We start from the raw sequence: 17880 nt of genomic DNA, 5'->3' as shown, positions 1-17880 counted from the left end.
GGATGGAGGGATGGAGGGATGGAGGGATGGAGGGGTGGAAGGGTGGAAGGGTGGAGGGATGGAGGGATGGAGGGATGGAGGGATGGTGGGATGGAGGGGTGGAAGGGTGGAGGGATGGAGGGATGGAGGGGTGGAGGGGTGGAGGGGTGGAGGGATGGAGGGATGGAGGGATGGTGGGGTGGAGGGATGGCGGGATAGTGGGGTGGAGGGATGGAGGGATGGAAGGGTAGAGGGATGGAGGGATGGAGGGATGGAGGTGTGGAGGGATGGAGGGATGGAAGGATGGAGGGATGGAGGGATGGAGGGATGGAAGGATGGAAGGGTGGAGGGATGGATGGATGGAGGTATGGAGGGATGGAGGGATGGAGGGATGGAAGGATGGAAGGGTGGAGGGATGGAGGGATGGAAGTATGGAGGGATGGAAGGGTGGAGGGATGGAGGGGTGGAGGGATGGAAGGATGGAAGGGTGGAGGGATGGATGGATGGAGGTATGGAGGGATGGAAGGGTGGAGGGATGGAGGGGAGGTTGAGAGCAGAGTCATGTGGGTGATAATGCTTTCTTTGTCTCTCTCCCCCTCCCTCTCTCTGTCCTCTCACTACTCTCTCGCTCGCTCTCTCTCACTCGCTCTCAGAGACAGACAACTGGTGTTTCTGAGTGAGGAGGAGCGTGCGTCTCTGTCCCAGGTTAACCCCTGCAGTACTGAACCCAGAGACAACGGCCTGCTAGAGAGACTCTTCTCCTCTGACATCAGTACTGTCTACAGACTAGGTAGGAGAGGATCCCTCAGTCTATACAGTATAGGGAATTATTGAGTACTGTCAGACTACTGTAGATAGGGACCGACTGTGTTATACTGAGTACTGTCTGACTACTGTATTTGTATTTGTATTTATTATGGATCCCCATTAGTTCCTGCCAAGGCAGCAGCTACTCTTCCTGGGGTCCAGCAAAATTAAGGCAGTTATACATTAAAAAAAACATTACAATGCATTCATAACAGATTTCACAGCACACTAAGTGTGTGCCCTCAGGCCCCTACTCCACTACCACATATCTACAACACAAAATCAATGTGTACGTGTGTGTATAGAGCGTACATTATCATGTGTGTGTATGCATGTGTCTGTGCCTATGTTTGTGTTGTTTCACAGTCCCCCCGTTCCATAAGGTGTATTTTTATCTTTTTTAAAATCTGATTCTACTGCTTGCATCAGTTCACCTGATGTTGAATAGAGTTCCATGTAGTCATGGCTATATGTAGGACTGTGCGCCTCCCATAGTCTGGATCTCTGGTGGCATGTCTTGTGGGGTATGCATGGGTGTCTGAGCTGTGTGCCAGTCGTTCAAACAGACAGCTCGGTGCTTTCAACATGTCAACACCTCTCACAAACACAAGCAGTGATGAAGTCAATCTCTCCTCCACTTTGAGCCAGGAGAGATTGACATGCATATTATTAATATTAGCTCTATGTATACATCCAAGGGCCAGCCCTGCTGCCCTGTTTTGAGCCAATTGCAATTTTCCTAAGTCCCTCTTTGTGGCACCTGACCACACGACTGAACAGTAGTCCAGGTGCGATAAAACTAGAGCCTGTAGGACCTGCCTTGTTGATAGTGTTGTTAAGAAGGTAGAGCAGCGCTTTATTATGGACAGACTTCTCCCCATCTTAGCTACTGTTGTGTCAGTATGTTTTGACCATGACCATTTACAATCCAGGGTTACTCCAAGCAGTTTAGTCACCTCAATTTGCTCAATCTCCACATTATTATTACAATATTTAAATGAGGTTTGGAGTTTAGTGAATGATTTGTTCCATATACAATGTGTTTCAGTTTTAGAAATATTTAGGACTAACTTATTCCTTGCCACCCACTCTGAAACTAACTACAACTCTTTGTTAAGTGTTGCAGGCATTTCAGTCACTGTAGTAGCTGATATGTATAGTGTTGAGTCATCAGCATACATAGACACACTGGCTTTACTCAAAGCCAGTGGCATGTCATTAGTAAAGATTGAAAAAAGTAATGGGCCTCGACAGCTGCCCTGGGGAATTCCTGATTCTACCTGGATTATGTTGGAGAGGCTTCCGTTAAAGAACACCCTCTGTGTTCTGTTAGACAGGTAACTCTGTATCCACAATATAGCACATACGTTATTCCAGCAGCAAACTATGATCGATAATGTCAAAAGCCGCACTGAAGTCTAACAAAACAGCCCCCACAATCTTTTTATCATCAATTTCTCTCAGCCAATCATCAGTCATTTGTGTAAGTGCTGTGCTTGTTGAATGTCCTTCTCTATAAGCATGCTGAAAGTTTGTTGTCAATTTTTTTAAACTGTAAAATAGCATTGTATCTGGTCAAAAACAATTTTTTCCAATAGTTTACAAAGGGTTGGTAACAGGCTAATTGGTCGGCTATTTCAGCCAGTAAAGGGGGCTTTACTATTCTTAGGTAGCGGAATGGCTTTTGCTTCCCTCCAAGCCTGGGGGCACACACATTCTAGTAGGCTTAAATTGAAAATATGGCAAATAGGAGTGGCAATATCGTCCGCTATTATCCTCAGTAACATTCCATATAATAATTGTTTCACCTCTTCCACACTCACTTTACGGAATTCAAAATTACAACGTTTGTCTTTCATAATTTGGTCAGAAATACTTAGATGTGTAGTGTCAGCAATTGTTGCTGGCATGTCATGCCTAAATTTGCTAATCTTGCCAATGAAAAAATCATTAAAGTAGTTGAAAATATCAGTTGGTTTTGTGATGAATAAGCCATCTGATTCAATGAATGATGGAGCTGAGCTTGCCTTTTTTCCCAAAATGTAATTTAAGGTGCTCCAAAGCTCTTTACTATCATTCTTTATGTCATTTATCTTTGTTTCATTGTGTAGTTTCTTCTTCTTTTTATTCAGTTTAGTCACATGATTTCTCAATTTGCAATACGTTTGCCAATCGGTTGTGCAGACAGACTTATTTGCATTCCTTTTGCCTCATCCCTCTCAACCATACAATTCCTCATCAAACCACGGGGATTTAACAGTTTTTACAGTCATTTTCTTAATGGGTGCATGCTTATTAGTAACTGGAATAAGCAATTTCATAAATGTGTCAAGTGCAGTGTCTGTTTGCTCCTCATTACACACCACGGACCAACATATATTCTTTACATCAACAACATAGGAATCACTACAAAACTTATTGTATGACCTCTTATACACAATATTAGGCCCAGCCTTTGGAACTTTGGTTTTCCTAGATATCCCAGGTGTCCTAGGTAGCCATATTACTTCAACAGTATTTAACATGGGATCCTCTCTAATCTTCACAGGAATGTGGTTCTGAATATAAACAGCAACACCTCCACCATTTCTATATTTTCTGTAAATGTTATAACCTTGTATTGATACAACTGTGTCATCAAAGGTATTATCTAAGTGAGTTTCAGAGATAGTCAGAATATGAATGTCACTAGCAAATTATTGATTTCACTAAACCTTGTTTCTTAAGCTACATATGTTAACGTAGGCTATTCTGTAGGTAGGGAACCACTGTGTTATACTGAATACTGTCAGACTACTGTAGGTAGGGAACCACTGTGTTATACTGAGTACTGTCAGACTACTGTAGGTAGGGAACCACTGTGTTATACTGAGTACTGTCAGACTACTGTAGGTAGGGAACCACTGTGTTTTACTGAGTACTGTCAGACTACTGTAGGTAGGGAACCACTGTGTTATACTGAGTACTGTCAGACTACTGTAGGTAGGGAACCACTGTGTTTTACTGAGTACTGTCAGACTACTGTAGGTAGGGAACCACTGTGTTTTACTGAGTACTGTCAGACTACTGTAGGTAGGGAACCACTGTGTTTTACTGAGTACTGTCAGACTACTGTAGGTAGGGAACCACTGTGTTTTACTGAATACTGTCAGACTACTGTAGGTAGGGAACCACTGTGTTATACTGAATACTGTCAGACTACTGTAGGTAGGGAACCACTGTGTTTTACTGAGTACTGTCAGACTACTGTAGGTAGGGAACCACTGTGTTTTACTGAGTACTGTCAGACTACTGTAGGTAGGGAACCACTGTGTTATACTGAGTACTGTCAGACTACTGTAGGTAGGGAACCACTGTGTTTTACTGAGTACTGTCAGACTACTGTAGGTAGGGAACCACTGTGTTATACTGAATACTGTCAGACTACTGTAGGTAGGGAACCACTGTGTTTTACTGAGTACTGTCAGACTACTGTAGGTAGGGAACCACTGTGTTTTACTGAGTACTGTCAGACTACTGTAGATAGGGAACCACTGTGTTTTACTGAGTACTGTCAGACTACTGTAGGTAGGGAACCACTGTGTTTTACTGAGTACTGTCAGACTACTGTAGGTAGGGAACCACTGTGTTTTACTGAGTACTGTCAGACTACTGTAGGTAGGGAACCACTGTGTTATACTGAGTACTGTCAGACTACTGTAGGTAGGGAACCACTGTGTTATACTGAGTACTGTCAGACTACTGTAGGTAGGGAACCACTGTGTTTTACTGAGTACTGTCAGACTACTGTAGTTAGGGAACCACTGTGTTTGTTTGTATGTCAAGTACCATTTTTTTTACTGTGAAATGGCGGTTAAATATATCAATTTCTTCCCACAGATAGACTGGATCAGTCTGACTTTACGTACATCAGAAACCAACCAAAACAAGGTTAGTAATACGTTATCTAATAACAAGGTAATAAGATGTTTATCAGAGTTAATACGTTGTTTATCCGATTCTTAATATAGCCTCAGCTAAATGGTTGAGGATTGTTTAGAGGCCAATATATCCTTCTGTCTCAGTCAAAGCCAAGAACATTTTCTCCCTGACAGCTGTAGATGTTTTGAAAACAACAGAATAAGTAGGCCAGCACACTGAAACCGGAACATAGTCAAACTCTTCACTTTTCTTACCTGTTTAGGAGGAGAGAAGGAAACTAATAATGTTTTAGTTTTTGCTTAGATTTCATTTAACAAGGGACTGGGGCGCAACTTTCACTGGGGACGAGGGGGACATGTTCCCCTCACATTCTGAAATTGCATTTTTGTCCCCCACCCCCAGTTTTATCATTGGAATGTGTTACAAAACGAGGCAACAGTGGGCTTTAGGACCATGCAGACGCCTCCGAGCGGTCGGGTAGGCTGTTTGGAGTGTTTATCCAACAAAAATAAATACATAATAATAATAATAATAAGTCATGCCCCCCCCCCATTTCTAAAACCAAAGTTGCGCCCCTGACAAGGGAGATCATATTTAATTATTTTGTTGAAAAGGCAGTATACACATTGCAGCACCAAGTTGAACTGCAGTCAAGGAAGTTTCATAGCTACATTTCTAATGCAGTTTACTTGAACAATGTACAGTACATGGAGTTTCATATACAGTGTATCTAAACCCTTACACTCAGTGTTCATATCTTTCTCTCTCAGAGCATAAGCCCCACGCCAGCTCCCGGCAGTCCATCATCTCAGAGAAGAGTGACGCTACGCCCCCCTACCACTCCTCCCCCCGCCCCTCCCTCTCTCACTCCTCGCCCCGCCCCTCCTTCTACGCTTCACAGAATGCTTTGGGGCGTGGCGGTGACGGGGAGTTGCTGTCCTTCAGTCTGGACGACACCTTCAGAGAGATGAACGAGTTCCAGGAAGACCCGGCCCTTTTCCTGGAGGAGGGGAGCTGGGAGGGGGAGGAGTCGGAGGTCTGTGACCCCACCCTGACTCTGCTCAACGTGCATCACTTCCAGGTGAGAGGTCTCAGGGCCACTGTTTTGAAATTGAAGGGATATAGGGGTTTGTGTCTGGTTTATACAGTTCACTTGTGTGTTTGTTTGTTCATTCACTGTTGACTGTCAATAACATACTCTATTCTATTCCATTCTATGCTCCTCTTCTCTTCTCTTCTCTTCTCTTCTCTTCTCTTCTCTTCTCTTCTCTTCTCTTCTCTTCTCTTCTCTTCTCTTCTCTTCTCTTCTCTTCTCTTCTCTTCTCTTCTCTTCTCTTCTCTTCTCTTCTCTTCTCTTCTCTTCTCTTCTCTTCTCTTCTCTTCTCTTCTCTTCTCTTCTCTTCTCTTCTCTTCTCTTCTCTTCTCTTCTCTTCTCTTCTCTTCTCATCTCCTCCAGGAGGACTTTCTGCCCCTGTATGACCTCCACCACTCCTTCCTGTGGCTGACGTTCTCAGGACAGAGTGAGGAGGAGTTACTGGGCCACCTGGAGATTGTCAGGGAGGGGGCCAAGAGAACGGGCATGGCCTGGGCACACCGACGGGCATGCTTCCTACTGGGGAGGCTCTGCGCCAAGAAGCTCAAGTACTCCCAGGTAGGGCAGAAGGGAGGAACACTGGAGTATACACACATATGGACACAGCACATGAACACAAACATTTATGCATACACACACACACACACACAAACACACATGCATATGAGTGTGCTCTTAAATTAACTTCAATGTTCATCTCCCACCCCTCTATCCCAGGCCCGTGTGTATTATGAGGAAGCCCTTGGCGTCTCTGTCGTCGGTTTCTCTGACCTCCCTCTCCTCATCGCCCTGTACACCAACCTCACAGCTGTCTATCTCAAACAGAAGATGGCCGACAAGCTGCCCCCGATCCTGGAGAAGGCCAGTGCTCTGCTCCTCTGCCTCCCCAGCCACACCTTCACCTCCCTGGATGAGTTTGAGCTGCTGAAGCTGGTGCTGCGGAGGTCTGTGGTGGAGGGGGACAAACACCTGGAGGCACGGGCCTGCTACCTCACCGCCAGCCTCTTCCTCCTACTTAGGTGGGTGTTGTCTGTTTTGTCAATGCTCCCAAATGGCATCCTATATCCTATGTAGTGCACTACTTTTGACCAGGTCCCATGGGGCTCTGGTCAAACGTTGTGCACTATATAGGGAATAGGGTGCCATTTTGGACACATCCTATGTCCCTTGTCTTGATATAGCTGTAGCACTTGTGTGTGATTGTGAAAAGTTTGTTCTAAATCAAATATATAATTATTATTATTACAATTATTAATATAGAAAGATAGATGACTCCTTGCCCTTCGTGGAGCGTCTCCAGTTCCTCACCGTTACACTGTCTGCTGAGGAGGAACGCCCCATCGCCCCCCTGGACCTCAACTGGCTCCTGTCCCGGCTCTACCACCGTAAATACATGCCCTACCTGGCCCTGGCATCACTCAGCCTGGACTCTGGACAGGACCACTCACTACAGGACGCCTTCCACAGGATAGAACTGTTCAGCAGGAACTCGGTAGGCTATGGTTTGTTTGTTAGGCCATCACATTCTAATATTCCCAAAACAAATGACATATTGATACACAGTATACAACAGACACACTGAAAATAACAGACACACAAAATACAAACCAAAAAATGCTAAATAACATATCATTCTTAAAATGTTTTACATGTACATTTTCCATAGGTGCGTCTGAATCCGCGATGGAAAGAGGGGACGTCTCTTCTCCCGGCCCAGATCGTGGTGTACCTGCAGCAGGCTCTGGCTATTGCGGAGCGGGGTGAGGACCTTAAGACCCAGAGAGACCTGTGTCTGGGCCTGGCCTGTGTGTACCAGCAACACGGGGCCCTGGAGAAGGCCCTGCCCTGTGCCCAGCAGGCTGTACAGACTGGGGGTGGTATCAACGAGGAGGAGGGGTTCGAGGCTTCAGTACTGCTGGGATGGTTGTTAGTCCTGACGGGACAGCCTGAGAGGGCACATAACACCTTGCAGCCACTACTACAGTCTCTACAGGTAACTACAGTATTTAGAGGTAACTACAGTCTCTACAGGTAACTACAGACTCTACAGGTAACTACAGGCTCTACAGGTAGCCTCCTGGCAGGCTCATGTTACAGTCGTTTTTAACAGGACTTTTGTAATCAATGAATCAATCAAACCTCTATCTCACCTCTTTCCTTTCAGGGAACCGACAGCCCGACCCAGAGGGGAGTGGTCCACAACCTGCTGGCTCTGTGTCTGCGGCGGCAGGGTCGAGTCCCCGAGGCCGGCAGCCACCTCCACCACGCCCTCACCATCTCCAGGGAGAGTGGCAACCAGAGGAACCAGGCCCTGGCCCTCGCCAACCTGGGCTGCCTGGCACTGGGCGTGGGGGCACCCACACTGGCAGAACGATTCCTGTTCAGGTCAGTAAGGAGGGAGGGTGTGGGGGCAGAGGGCGGCAGTGGGTCAAAAGTGTTTGTTTGTGTGTACAATAGGTGACTGCGTACATCCGTGCGTGTTACGTTTGTAATAATATCAATCCTTTCCTGGTCGGGTTAGTGTTAGTGTCTGTATCTCTACATGTTTGTAGCCTGCTGAGTGGGACTGGTCTGTATCTCTACATGGTTGTAGCCTGCTGAGTAGGACTGGTCTGTTTCTCTACATGGTTGTAGCCTGCTGAATGGGACTGGTCTGTTTCTCTACATGGTTGTAGCCTGCTGAGTTGGACTGGTCTGTATCTCTACATGGTTGTAGCCTGCTGAGTAGGACTGGTCTGTATCTCTACATGGTTGTAGCCTGCTGAGTGGGACTGGTCTGTATCTCTACATGGTTGTAGCCTGCTGAGTAGGACTGGTCTGTATCTCTACATGGTTGTAGCCTGCTGAGTAGGACTGGTCTGTTTCTCTACATGGTTGTAGCCTGCTGAATGGGACTGGTCTGTTTCTCTACATGGTTGTAGCCTGCTGAGTTGGACTGGTCTGTATCTCTACATGGTTGTAGCCTGCTGAGTAGGACTGGTCTGTATCTCTACATGGTTGTAGCCTGCTGAATGGGACTGGTCTGTTTCTCTACATGGTTGTAGCCTGCTGAGTGGGACTGGTCTGTATCTCTACATGGTTGTAGCCTGCTGAGTAGGACTGGTCTGTATCTCTACATGGTTGTAGCCTGCTGAGTTGGACTGGTCTGTTTCTCTACATGGTTGTAGCCTGCTGAGTGGGACTGGTCTGTATCTCTACATGGTTGTAGCCTGCTGAGTTGGACTGGTCTGTATCTCTACATGGTTGTAGCCTGCTGAGTTGGACTGGTCTGTATCTCTACATGGTTGTAGCCTGCTGAGTTGGACTGGTCTGTATCTCTACATGGTTGTAGCCTGCTGAGTGGGACTGGTCTGTTTCTCTACATGGTTGTAGCCTGCTGAGTGGGACTGGTCTGTATCTCTACATGGTTGTAGCCTGCTGAGTGGGACTGGTTTGTATCTCTACATGGTTGTAGCCTGCTGAGTAGGACTGGTCTGTATCTCTACATGGTTGTAGCCTGCTAAGTGAGTGGAACTGTTTCCTAATGTATATCCCTCAGGTCCCTGTGGTTGTTCCTGGAGATCTGGGAGAGTCCCGTTGACGAGGAGCACGTCCAGACCTACCTATGGCTGGGGCGGAGCTACAAGGACAGGGGGAGGAGCCAGGACGTCAGGCTGTGTTATGAGATGGGCCTCCTCATCTCCCTCCACACCAGGAACCTCCACAGTGAGTTACCTTAACCCTAACCATCCACGGCAGGAACCTACACAGTGAATAACACTGTAAAAAATAACCCTAATCCGAAACCTAAACCTAACATTAACCCTAGTTCAACTAAACTACGAAAGACAACAACCAATTACGATCATTGCAAGTAAATCAAAAGTAGCTACTATCTGTCCTCTGTCCTCTTGTGTCTCTGTCCTCTGTCCTCCTGTCTGTCCTCTGTCCTCTTGTGTCTCTGTCCTCTTGTCTGTCCTCTGTACTCTTGTGTCTCTGTCCTCTGTCCTCTTGTCTGTCCTCTGTCCTCTTGTGTCTCTGTCCTCTGTCCTCTTGTCTGTCCTCTGTCCTCTTGTCTGTCCTCTGTCCTCTTGTGACTCTGTCCTCTTGTGTCTCTGTCCTCTGTCCTCTGTCCTCTTGTGTCTCTGTCCTCTTGTGTGTCTCTCTCTAGGTCAGATGGTGGTGGCTAAAGTCCTGAGTCGTCACTATGGTGACGTGCTGCTGTATGGGCAGAGTATCCTCTACTATGAGCACTGTGTGTCTGTGTCCAGGGACCTGAAGGACAAGAGACTAGAGGGAGAATATCTAGAGATCCTCAGCAGCCTCTACCTCTCCCTCAATACTGAAAAGTAGGTTTATATATCTCTCTCTCTACCTCAATACTGAGAAGTAGGTAAATATACACTACATGACCGAAAGTATGTGGACACCTGCTCGTCGAACAACTCACTTCAAAATCATCGGCCTTAATATCGAGTTGGTCCCCTTTTTGCTGCTATAACAGCCTCCACTCTTCTGGGAAGGCTTTCCACTAGATGTTGGAACATTGCTGCAGGGACTTGCTTCCATTCAACCACGAGCATTAGTGAGGTCGGATACTGATGTTGGGCAATTAGGCCTGGCTCGCAGTCGGCATTCCAATTCATCCCAAAGGTGTTCGATGGGGTTGAGGTCAGGGCTTTGTGCAGGCCAGTTAGGTTCTTCCACACCGATCTCGATAAACCTTTTCTGTATGGACCTCGCTTTGTGCACAGGGGCATTGTCATGCTGAAACAAGAAAGGGCCTTCCCCAAACTGTTGCCACAAAGTTGGAAGCACAGAATCGTCTTGAATGTAATTGTATGCTGTAGCATTAAGATTTCCCTTCACTGGAACTAAGGGGCCTAGCCCGAACCATGAAAAGCAGCCCCAGACTATTATTCCACAGTTGGCACTATGCATTGGGTCAGGTAGCGTTCTCCTGGAATCCGCCAAACCCAGATTTGTCCGTCGGACTGCCAGATGGTGAAGCGTGATTCATCACTCCAGAGAACGCATTTCCACTGCTCCAGAGTCCAATGGCGGCTAGCTTTACACCACTCTATCTGACGCTTGGCATTGCGCATGGTGATCTTAGGCTTGTGTGCGGCTGCTTGGCCATGGAAACCCATTTCATGAAGCTCCCGACAAACAGTTATTGTGCTGACATTGCTTCCAGAGCCAGTTTGGAACTCGGTAGTGAGTGTTGCATCCGAGGACAGGCGATTTGTACACGCTACGCGCTTCAGCACTCGCCAATCCCATTCTGTGAGCTTGTGTGGCCTACCACTTTGTGGCTGAGCCGTTGTTGCTCCTAGACTTTTCCACTTCACAATAACAGCACTTACAGTTGACCAGGGCAGCTCTAGCAGGGCAGGAATCTGACGAACAGACTTGTTGGAAAGGTGGCATCCTATGACAGTGCCACGCTGAAATTCCCTGAGCTCTTCAGTAAGGTAATTCTACTGCCAATGTTTGTCTATGGAGATTACATGGCTGTGTGCTCGATACACCTGTCGAATCCACTAATTTCAAGGGGTGTCCACATACATTTGTATATACACTACCAGTCAAAAATTTGGACACTATTTTTTACGTAGTAGAAAAATAGTGAAGACATCAAAACTATGAAATAACACATATGGAATCATGGAGTAACCAAAAAAGTGTTAAACAAATAAAAATATATTTTATATTTGAGATTCTTCAAATAGCTACCATTTGCCTTGATGACAGCTTTGCACACTCTTGGCATTCTCTCAACCAGCTTTATGAGGAAGTCGCCTGGAATGCATTTCAATTATCAGGTGTGCCTAATTAAAAGATAATTTTTGGAATTTCTTTCCTTCTTAATGCTTTTGAGCCAATCAGTTGTGTTATGACAAGGTAGGGGGTGTATACAGAAGATAGCCCTATTTGGTAAAATACCAAGTCCATATTATGGCAAGAACAGCTCAAATAATCAAAGAGAAATGACAGTCCATCATTACTTTAAGACATGAAGGTCAGTCAATACGGAACATTTCAAGAACTTTGAAAGTTTCTTCAAGTGCAGTCGCAAAAATAATCAAGCGCAATGATGAAACTGGCTTTCATGAGTACCACCACAGGAATAGAAGACCCAGAGTCACCTCTGCTACAGAGGATAAGTTCATTAGAGTTACGAGCCTCAGAAATTGCAGCCCAAATAAATGCTTCAATGAGTTCAAGTCACAGACACATCTCAACATCAACTGTTCAGAGGGACTGTGTGAATCAGGCCTTCATGGTCAAATTGCTGCAAAGAAACCCCTACTAAAGGACACCAATAAGAAGAAGACCTGCTTGGGCCAAGAAACACGAACAATGGACATTAGACCAGTGGAAATGTGTCCTTTGGTCTGGAGTCCAAATTGGAGATTTTTGGTTCCAACCGCTGTGTCTTTGTAAGACGCGGTGTGGGTGAACGGATGATCTCTGCATGTGTAGTTCCCACCGTAAAGCATGGAGGAGGAGGTGTTATGGTGTAGGGGTGCTTTGCTGGTGACACAGTCTGTGATTTATTTAGAATTCAAGGCACACTTAACGAGCATGGCTACCACAGCATTCTGCAGCGACACGCCATGCCATCTGGTTTGGGCTTAGTGGGACAATCATTTGTTTTTCAACAGGACAATGACCCAACACACCTCCAGGCTGTGTAAGTGCTATTTTATCAAGAAGGAGAGTGATGGAGTGCTGCATCAGATGACCTGGCCTCTACAATCCCCCAACCTCAATCCAATTGAGATGGTTTGGAATGAGTCGGACATCAGAGTGAAGGAAAAGCAGCCAACAAGTGCTCAGCATATGTGAGAACTCTTTCAAGACTGTTGGAAAAGCATTCCAGGTGATGCTGGTTGAGAGAATGCCAAGAGTGTGCAAAGCTGTCATCAAGGCAAAGGGTGGCTATTTGAAGAATCTCAAATATAAAATATATTTTGATTTGTTTAACACTTTTTTGGTTACGACATGATTCCATATGTGTTACTTCATAGTTTTGATGTCTTCACTATTATTCTACAATGTAAAAAAATTGTAAAAATAAAGAAAAATCCTTGAATAAGTAGGTGTGTCCAAACTTTTGACTGGTACTGTGTAGTGTATCTCTGTTCAGTCTCTACCTCTTTTTCAATGCTGAGAAGTAGGTTTATATATCTCTGTCTGTCTCTACCTCTTCCTCCAAAATCATGGGCATTAATAGGGAGTTGGTCCCCCCTTTGCTGCTATAACAGCCTCCACTTTTCTGTGAAGGCTTTCCACTAGATGTTGGAACATTGCTGTGGGGATATATATCTCTTTTTTTCTATATATCTCTGTCTGTCTCTACCTCTCCATCAATACTGAGAAGTAGGTTTACCTCATCCGTCCTAATTCTCTCTCCCTATCAACACTGCAAAATAACTTATTTATAGTGAATTACTGTTTTGCTATTCTAAGGTCTTCGAGGAAGTCACTGGACTACACTAAGCAGTGTCTGAGGATTAATAAAGTTATTCAATTCAAACAGATCATCAAGGAAGTCTCTTGACTACAGTAAGCAGAGTCTGCGTATCTCCATCGACCTGGGGAAGAGAGAGGAAGAGTCAGAGACCTGGCTTCAGGTGGGACGCATCTACTACCTCATCCACGAAGACGAACTGGCTGACATGTACCTACAGGTGAGTCCAGAGAGAGAGGGGGTTGAGAGAGAGAGCGGGGGTTGAGAGGGAGAGAGAGAGAGAGAGAGAGAGAGCGAGAGAGAGAGAGAGAGAGAGAGAGAGAGAGAGAGAGAGAGAGACTAGCTCTTCCACGAAGAAAAACTAGCTGACATGTACCACCATGAGAGAGGGGGAAGAGCAGGCAAAGAGGAGAGTGAAAGATAGAAGAGGAGAGAAAGAGGGAAGTAGAATAGTGCCTGCATAAACATTATTAACATTATGGACTCTTATCAGTCAACAACCACAGTGATAACCATCTACTCCCCATACCTGACCTATAATCACACTGGATCATATCATCTTCATAGCATATTTTATCAAATGATGTCACAATCTGTCTCTCTATAAACCTTGTTTACAACATCCTGCGTTGCATGATCCAAATGCCAAACAACAAGGTAAGAGTTTAATGAATTATAGGTCCCATGTTATAGTGCTGGTACTTTGGCATTTCCCAAAATTTAAATACCATATGAGAAGTTCCCTCACAGAATTGGATCAATAAGGTGATTCATTAATTATGGATTGATTCTGATTGGCTGGCAGGCGGCGGTGAAGACAGCCCTGAGGATGAATGACCCTCGCTTCGCCATGAGTATCTACGAGGAGGCAGGAGACGTCTTCTTCAAAGGCCACAGGAACAGGCTGGCATCACTGCCCTTCTACAGGGTATGGATGAGGAGATTTTATTGAATTTAATATACTTCATTGATCACCAGAAGAGGAAATTAGGTTTTGGAGTGTCGATCTACTCCGTGAGATTGCAGATTGTTATGACTTATTGGTAAAATTTATTTCAAAGTTACTTTCTGTATAATAGTTTCAATTCAATTGGAAATGAGTGACACTTAAGATTTTAATTGGACTAGTGTGCCATTTTACACACATTTATAATAGGCTTGTATTTATACCCTGGCCTGAGCCTGTTAAAAGCAACACATTATGACACCAGTGGTTCTCTGCTCTCTGTTTTAGGACGGCAGTCTCCCGTTTGCTCGGAGCATCCGTGACGTCGACTCAGAGTTCAGAATGCTGAGTAAACTGACTGAACTACTGATGACCCAGGAAGAACACGAAGAGGCTCTACAGTACGCCATTCTGGCTGTACAGATCAGTACCAAGACAGGTAATACAGGAGGCAGGGAGGTAGGGAGAGGGAAGGGGAGAGCCAGAGTTCAATTTCCACTTTTATCCCCTGGGATTTGAAGCAGCAACCCTTCTGCTTCCAGATACTGGTCTGCTTCCTCTAATCTATTAATTCCCTTCATGTAGATAACCATCCTGCTATGTTATTGTCCTCCAGGTGTGGTTGTGAACGAGCGGGCAGCGTACCACCGTCTGGCTACAGTGTACTACAGTCTGGAGCAGTATGAGATGACAGAGAACTACTACCTCAAGTCTCTGTCTCTCAGCCCTGCTGTACTGCAGCACCCCCTGGAGGCTAGATACTACACCAAGCTGTACTGCCGGCTGGGGGACATGACGCTGCACAAACTGAAGGTAAAGTCTCCTGTAGTTCAGTTGGTGGAGCATGGCACTTGCAACGCCAGGGTTGTGGGTTCGATTCCCACAGGGGGCCAGTATGAAAAATTTATGCACTCACTAACTGTAAGTCGCTCTGGATAAGAGCGTCTACTAAATGACTTAAATGTAAAGGCTCCGGATCTGCAGGGCAGAAGTACTGTTGATTTTCTTTACTATCGGGTAGTTAATTAATCTATATAGGCTTTCCAGTTTAATAGCATTAAAGTATGTGAGAGAGAAGGAGATATGTCATACTTGAGTAAAAGTGAAGATACCTTCATAGAAAATGACTCAAGTAAAAGTGAAAGTCACCCAGTAAATACTACTTGAGTAAAATTCTAAAAGTATTTGGTTTTAAATATACTTAAGTATCAAAAGTAAATATAATTTCAAAAATATACTTAAGTATCAAAAGTGAAAGTAAAAGTATAAATCATTTAAAATTCCTTATATTAGGCAAACCAGGCGGCACAATTTTCTTGTTTTTTTCATTTACGGATAGCCAAGGGCATACTCCAACACATAATTTACAAATGAAGCATTTGTGTTTAGTGAGTCCACCAGATCAGCAGGGATGTTCTCTTGATAAGTGCGTGAATTGGACAATTTTCCTGTCCTACTAAGCATTCTAAATGTAACGAGTACTTTTGGGTGTCAGGGAAAATGTATGGAGTAAAAAGTTCATACTTTTCTTCAGGAATGTAGTGAAGTAAAAGTAAAAGTAGTCAAAAATATAAATAGTAAAGTAAAGTATAGATACCCCAAAAATCTACTTAAGTAGTACTTTAAAGTATTTTTACTTAAGTACTTTACACCACTGATAGATAGTAACAAACCCTTTTACACTATTAATGAATACATTAACTAAAAGGCCAATTATTCCCAACACCCCCCCCCCCCCCCGCCCTCCTCTCCCCCATCTTCCCCCCCCTCCCTCCTCACCTCCATATACCCCCCACCCTCCCTCTCCCCAGGATGCCTATGACTCGGTGTGCTACTTCCAGCTGGCTCTGGCTGCTGCCCTGGAGGACCGTGCCAACCCACAGGCACTGTATGTGGTCTACATGAAGCTGGCAGAGATCCATGCCAACCACATGCCAGACCCACTGCTCTGCCAGGCTTACAGGGACAGGGCACAGAGCCTGAGGAGGGAACTCTCTGGGCTGGGAGAGATGGAGGGGAGGGGAGGAGAGACCGAGACGGAAGAAAGAGGAGGAGAGATGGAGGGGAGAGGAGGAGAGACAGAAGAGAGAGGAGGAGTAACATGTGATACAGACCTGGAGACGAGAAACACAGACATGGAGGAGACTGAGACAGAGACTGGATGGAGTGAGTCTACAGGTACAATCCCCAAAGAGGCTATTGACATGGACAGTGCATGGAGCCTGAGGTTGGAGCCTGCTGGGCTACGGGACATGGAGGAGAGAGACACAGAGGGTCAACACACAGGACTGGGAGACATGGAGAGGGGAGACACAGAGGGACACCACACAGGACTGGGAGACAACGAGGAGAGAGACATAGAGTGTCAACACACAGGACTGGGAGACATAGAGGAGAGAGACACAGAGGGTCAACACACAGGACTGGGAGACATGGAGGAGAGAGAGACAGAGGTACACCACACAGGACTGGGAGACATGGAGAGGGGAGACACAGAGGGACACCACACAGGACTGGGAGACATGGAGAAGGGAGAGACAGAGGGACACCACACAGGACTGGGAGACATGGAGAGGGGAGAGACAGAGACAGGACACCCAGACACTACAGCGAGACAGCATCTAGTCACAGAAAAGAGAGAAACAGAGACTGAGACTGGATGTGGTGACTCTATTGATGCAGAAGCTAATTCCAAAGATGCTAACTGTAAGGATAGCAGCCACACCAATGCAGATAGCCATGAAGCAGATTATGATGTGTTTAAAGGAGACAGAGACACCAGTAACTCAAATCAAGACAAGATCCTCACAGAGGCTACTCACACAGACCAAGACACTGACAATTCAGACACAAGCCCTTGTCAAGCAGACGTTGAACACACACAGACTATACATGACTATACAACAACAAGCAGTGTATTTGTGGACACTACAATAACAGAGGACACTCACAGTACAGACAGAATACCTTGTGACCCTAACAACTTTGAGACTACGCCAACAGACACGCATCAAACATAGCGATTCAACGGCCACAGACACAGATACAGACACACCCTACAAACACAGCCCTACAGACAGCAGTCACACAGACACAGATACAGACATAGACTCTCCTCTCAAAGACAGACACAGAGGTAACCCACGAAGATAGCCGTACAGACACAGACACTCTTCACTCTGATGTTGATTCAGACAGTAATGTTATAAAGACAGACAGACGCCGTTCAGCCACAGACTTACCAGGATGATGATAGATCTGTACACACCCTCACAGATACTCTCCAGAAAGATATTATCACTCCTACAGACATTTACGCAGACAAAGATGTCGGCCATATTTACTATGTCTAGCAATGACAGTGTTTTTTATTAACATTAATATTATGTCTGTATGTAATTATGAATGTGTAACTTTTCTATAGTTTACATACTCTGTATATTACAGAGGTTTATCAAGCTTTTGTAAATATGTAGTTTTTATAACTAAATTAAAGTTATGTATGACTTGAGCTTAGTGTTTGTTTTGTATTATTCAGTTGTAACCAACACTAACATACAGTATAAACTTAGAATAGACTTTCAAAATAACAAACAGTTCATTTAATCTAGTCAATATTTCTAAATAGTTTGTATATCACTGGCCAATACATAATACACTTCAACATACCAGGCCATA

General features: G+C 45.2%; 1 protein-coding gene across 1 annotated transcript in view; it reads left to right on the top strand.

The window, feature by feature from the left end:
- The window catches only part of sh3tc2 (SH3 domain and tetratricopeptide repeats 2), a 34696-nt gene extending 17053 nt beyond the window's left edge, over window positions 1-17643 (top strand). Inside the window, 17 exon segments of the mRNA XM_084147438.1 lie at window positions 633-769; window positions 4666-4716; window positions 5478-5788; window positions 6164-6358; window positions 6518-6819; window positions 7061-7292; window positions 7467-7793; window positions 7965-8185; window positions 9339-9505; window positions 9951-10128; window positions 13326-13476; window positions 14062-14184; window positions 14491-14641; window positions 14819-15015; window positions 16014-17209; window positions 17211-17313; window positions 17316-17643. Of these exon segments, the coding sequence (XP_084003564.1) occupies window positions 633-769; window positions 4666-4716; window positions 5478-5788; window positions 6164-6358; window positions 6518-6819; window positions 7061-7292; window positions 7467-7793; window positions 7965-8185; window positions 9339-9505; window positions 9951-10128; window positions 13326-13476; window positions 14062-14184; window positions 14491-14641; window positions 14819-15015; window positions 16014-17209; window positions 17211-17313; window positions 17316-17342 (4069 nt within the window). The 3' untranslated portion in view covers window positions 17343-17643.
- The last annotated feature ends 237 nt before the right edge of the window (window positions 17644-17880 follow it).

The sequence above is a fragment of the Coregonus lavaretus genome, assembly GCF_964263955.1.
Source record: "Coregonus lavaretus genome assembly, chromosome: 29".
In the NCBI taxonomy this organism is placed as follows: domain Eukaryota; kingdom Metazoa; phylum Chordata; class Actinopteri; order Salmoniformes; family Salmonidae; genus Coregonus; species Coregonus lavaretus.
Note: the sequence above shows the minus strand (reverse complement) of the source record. Positions and strands in the feature narration are given on the sequence as shown.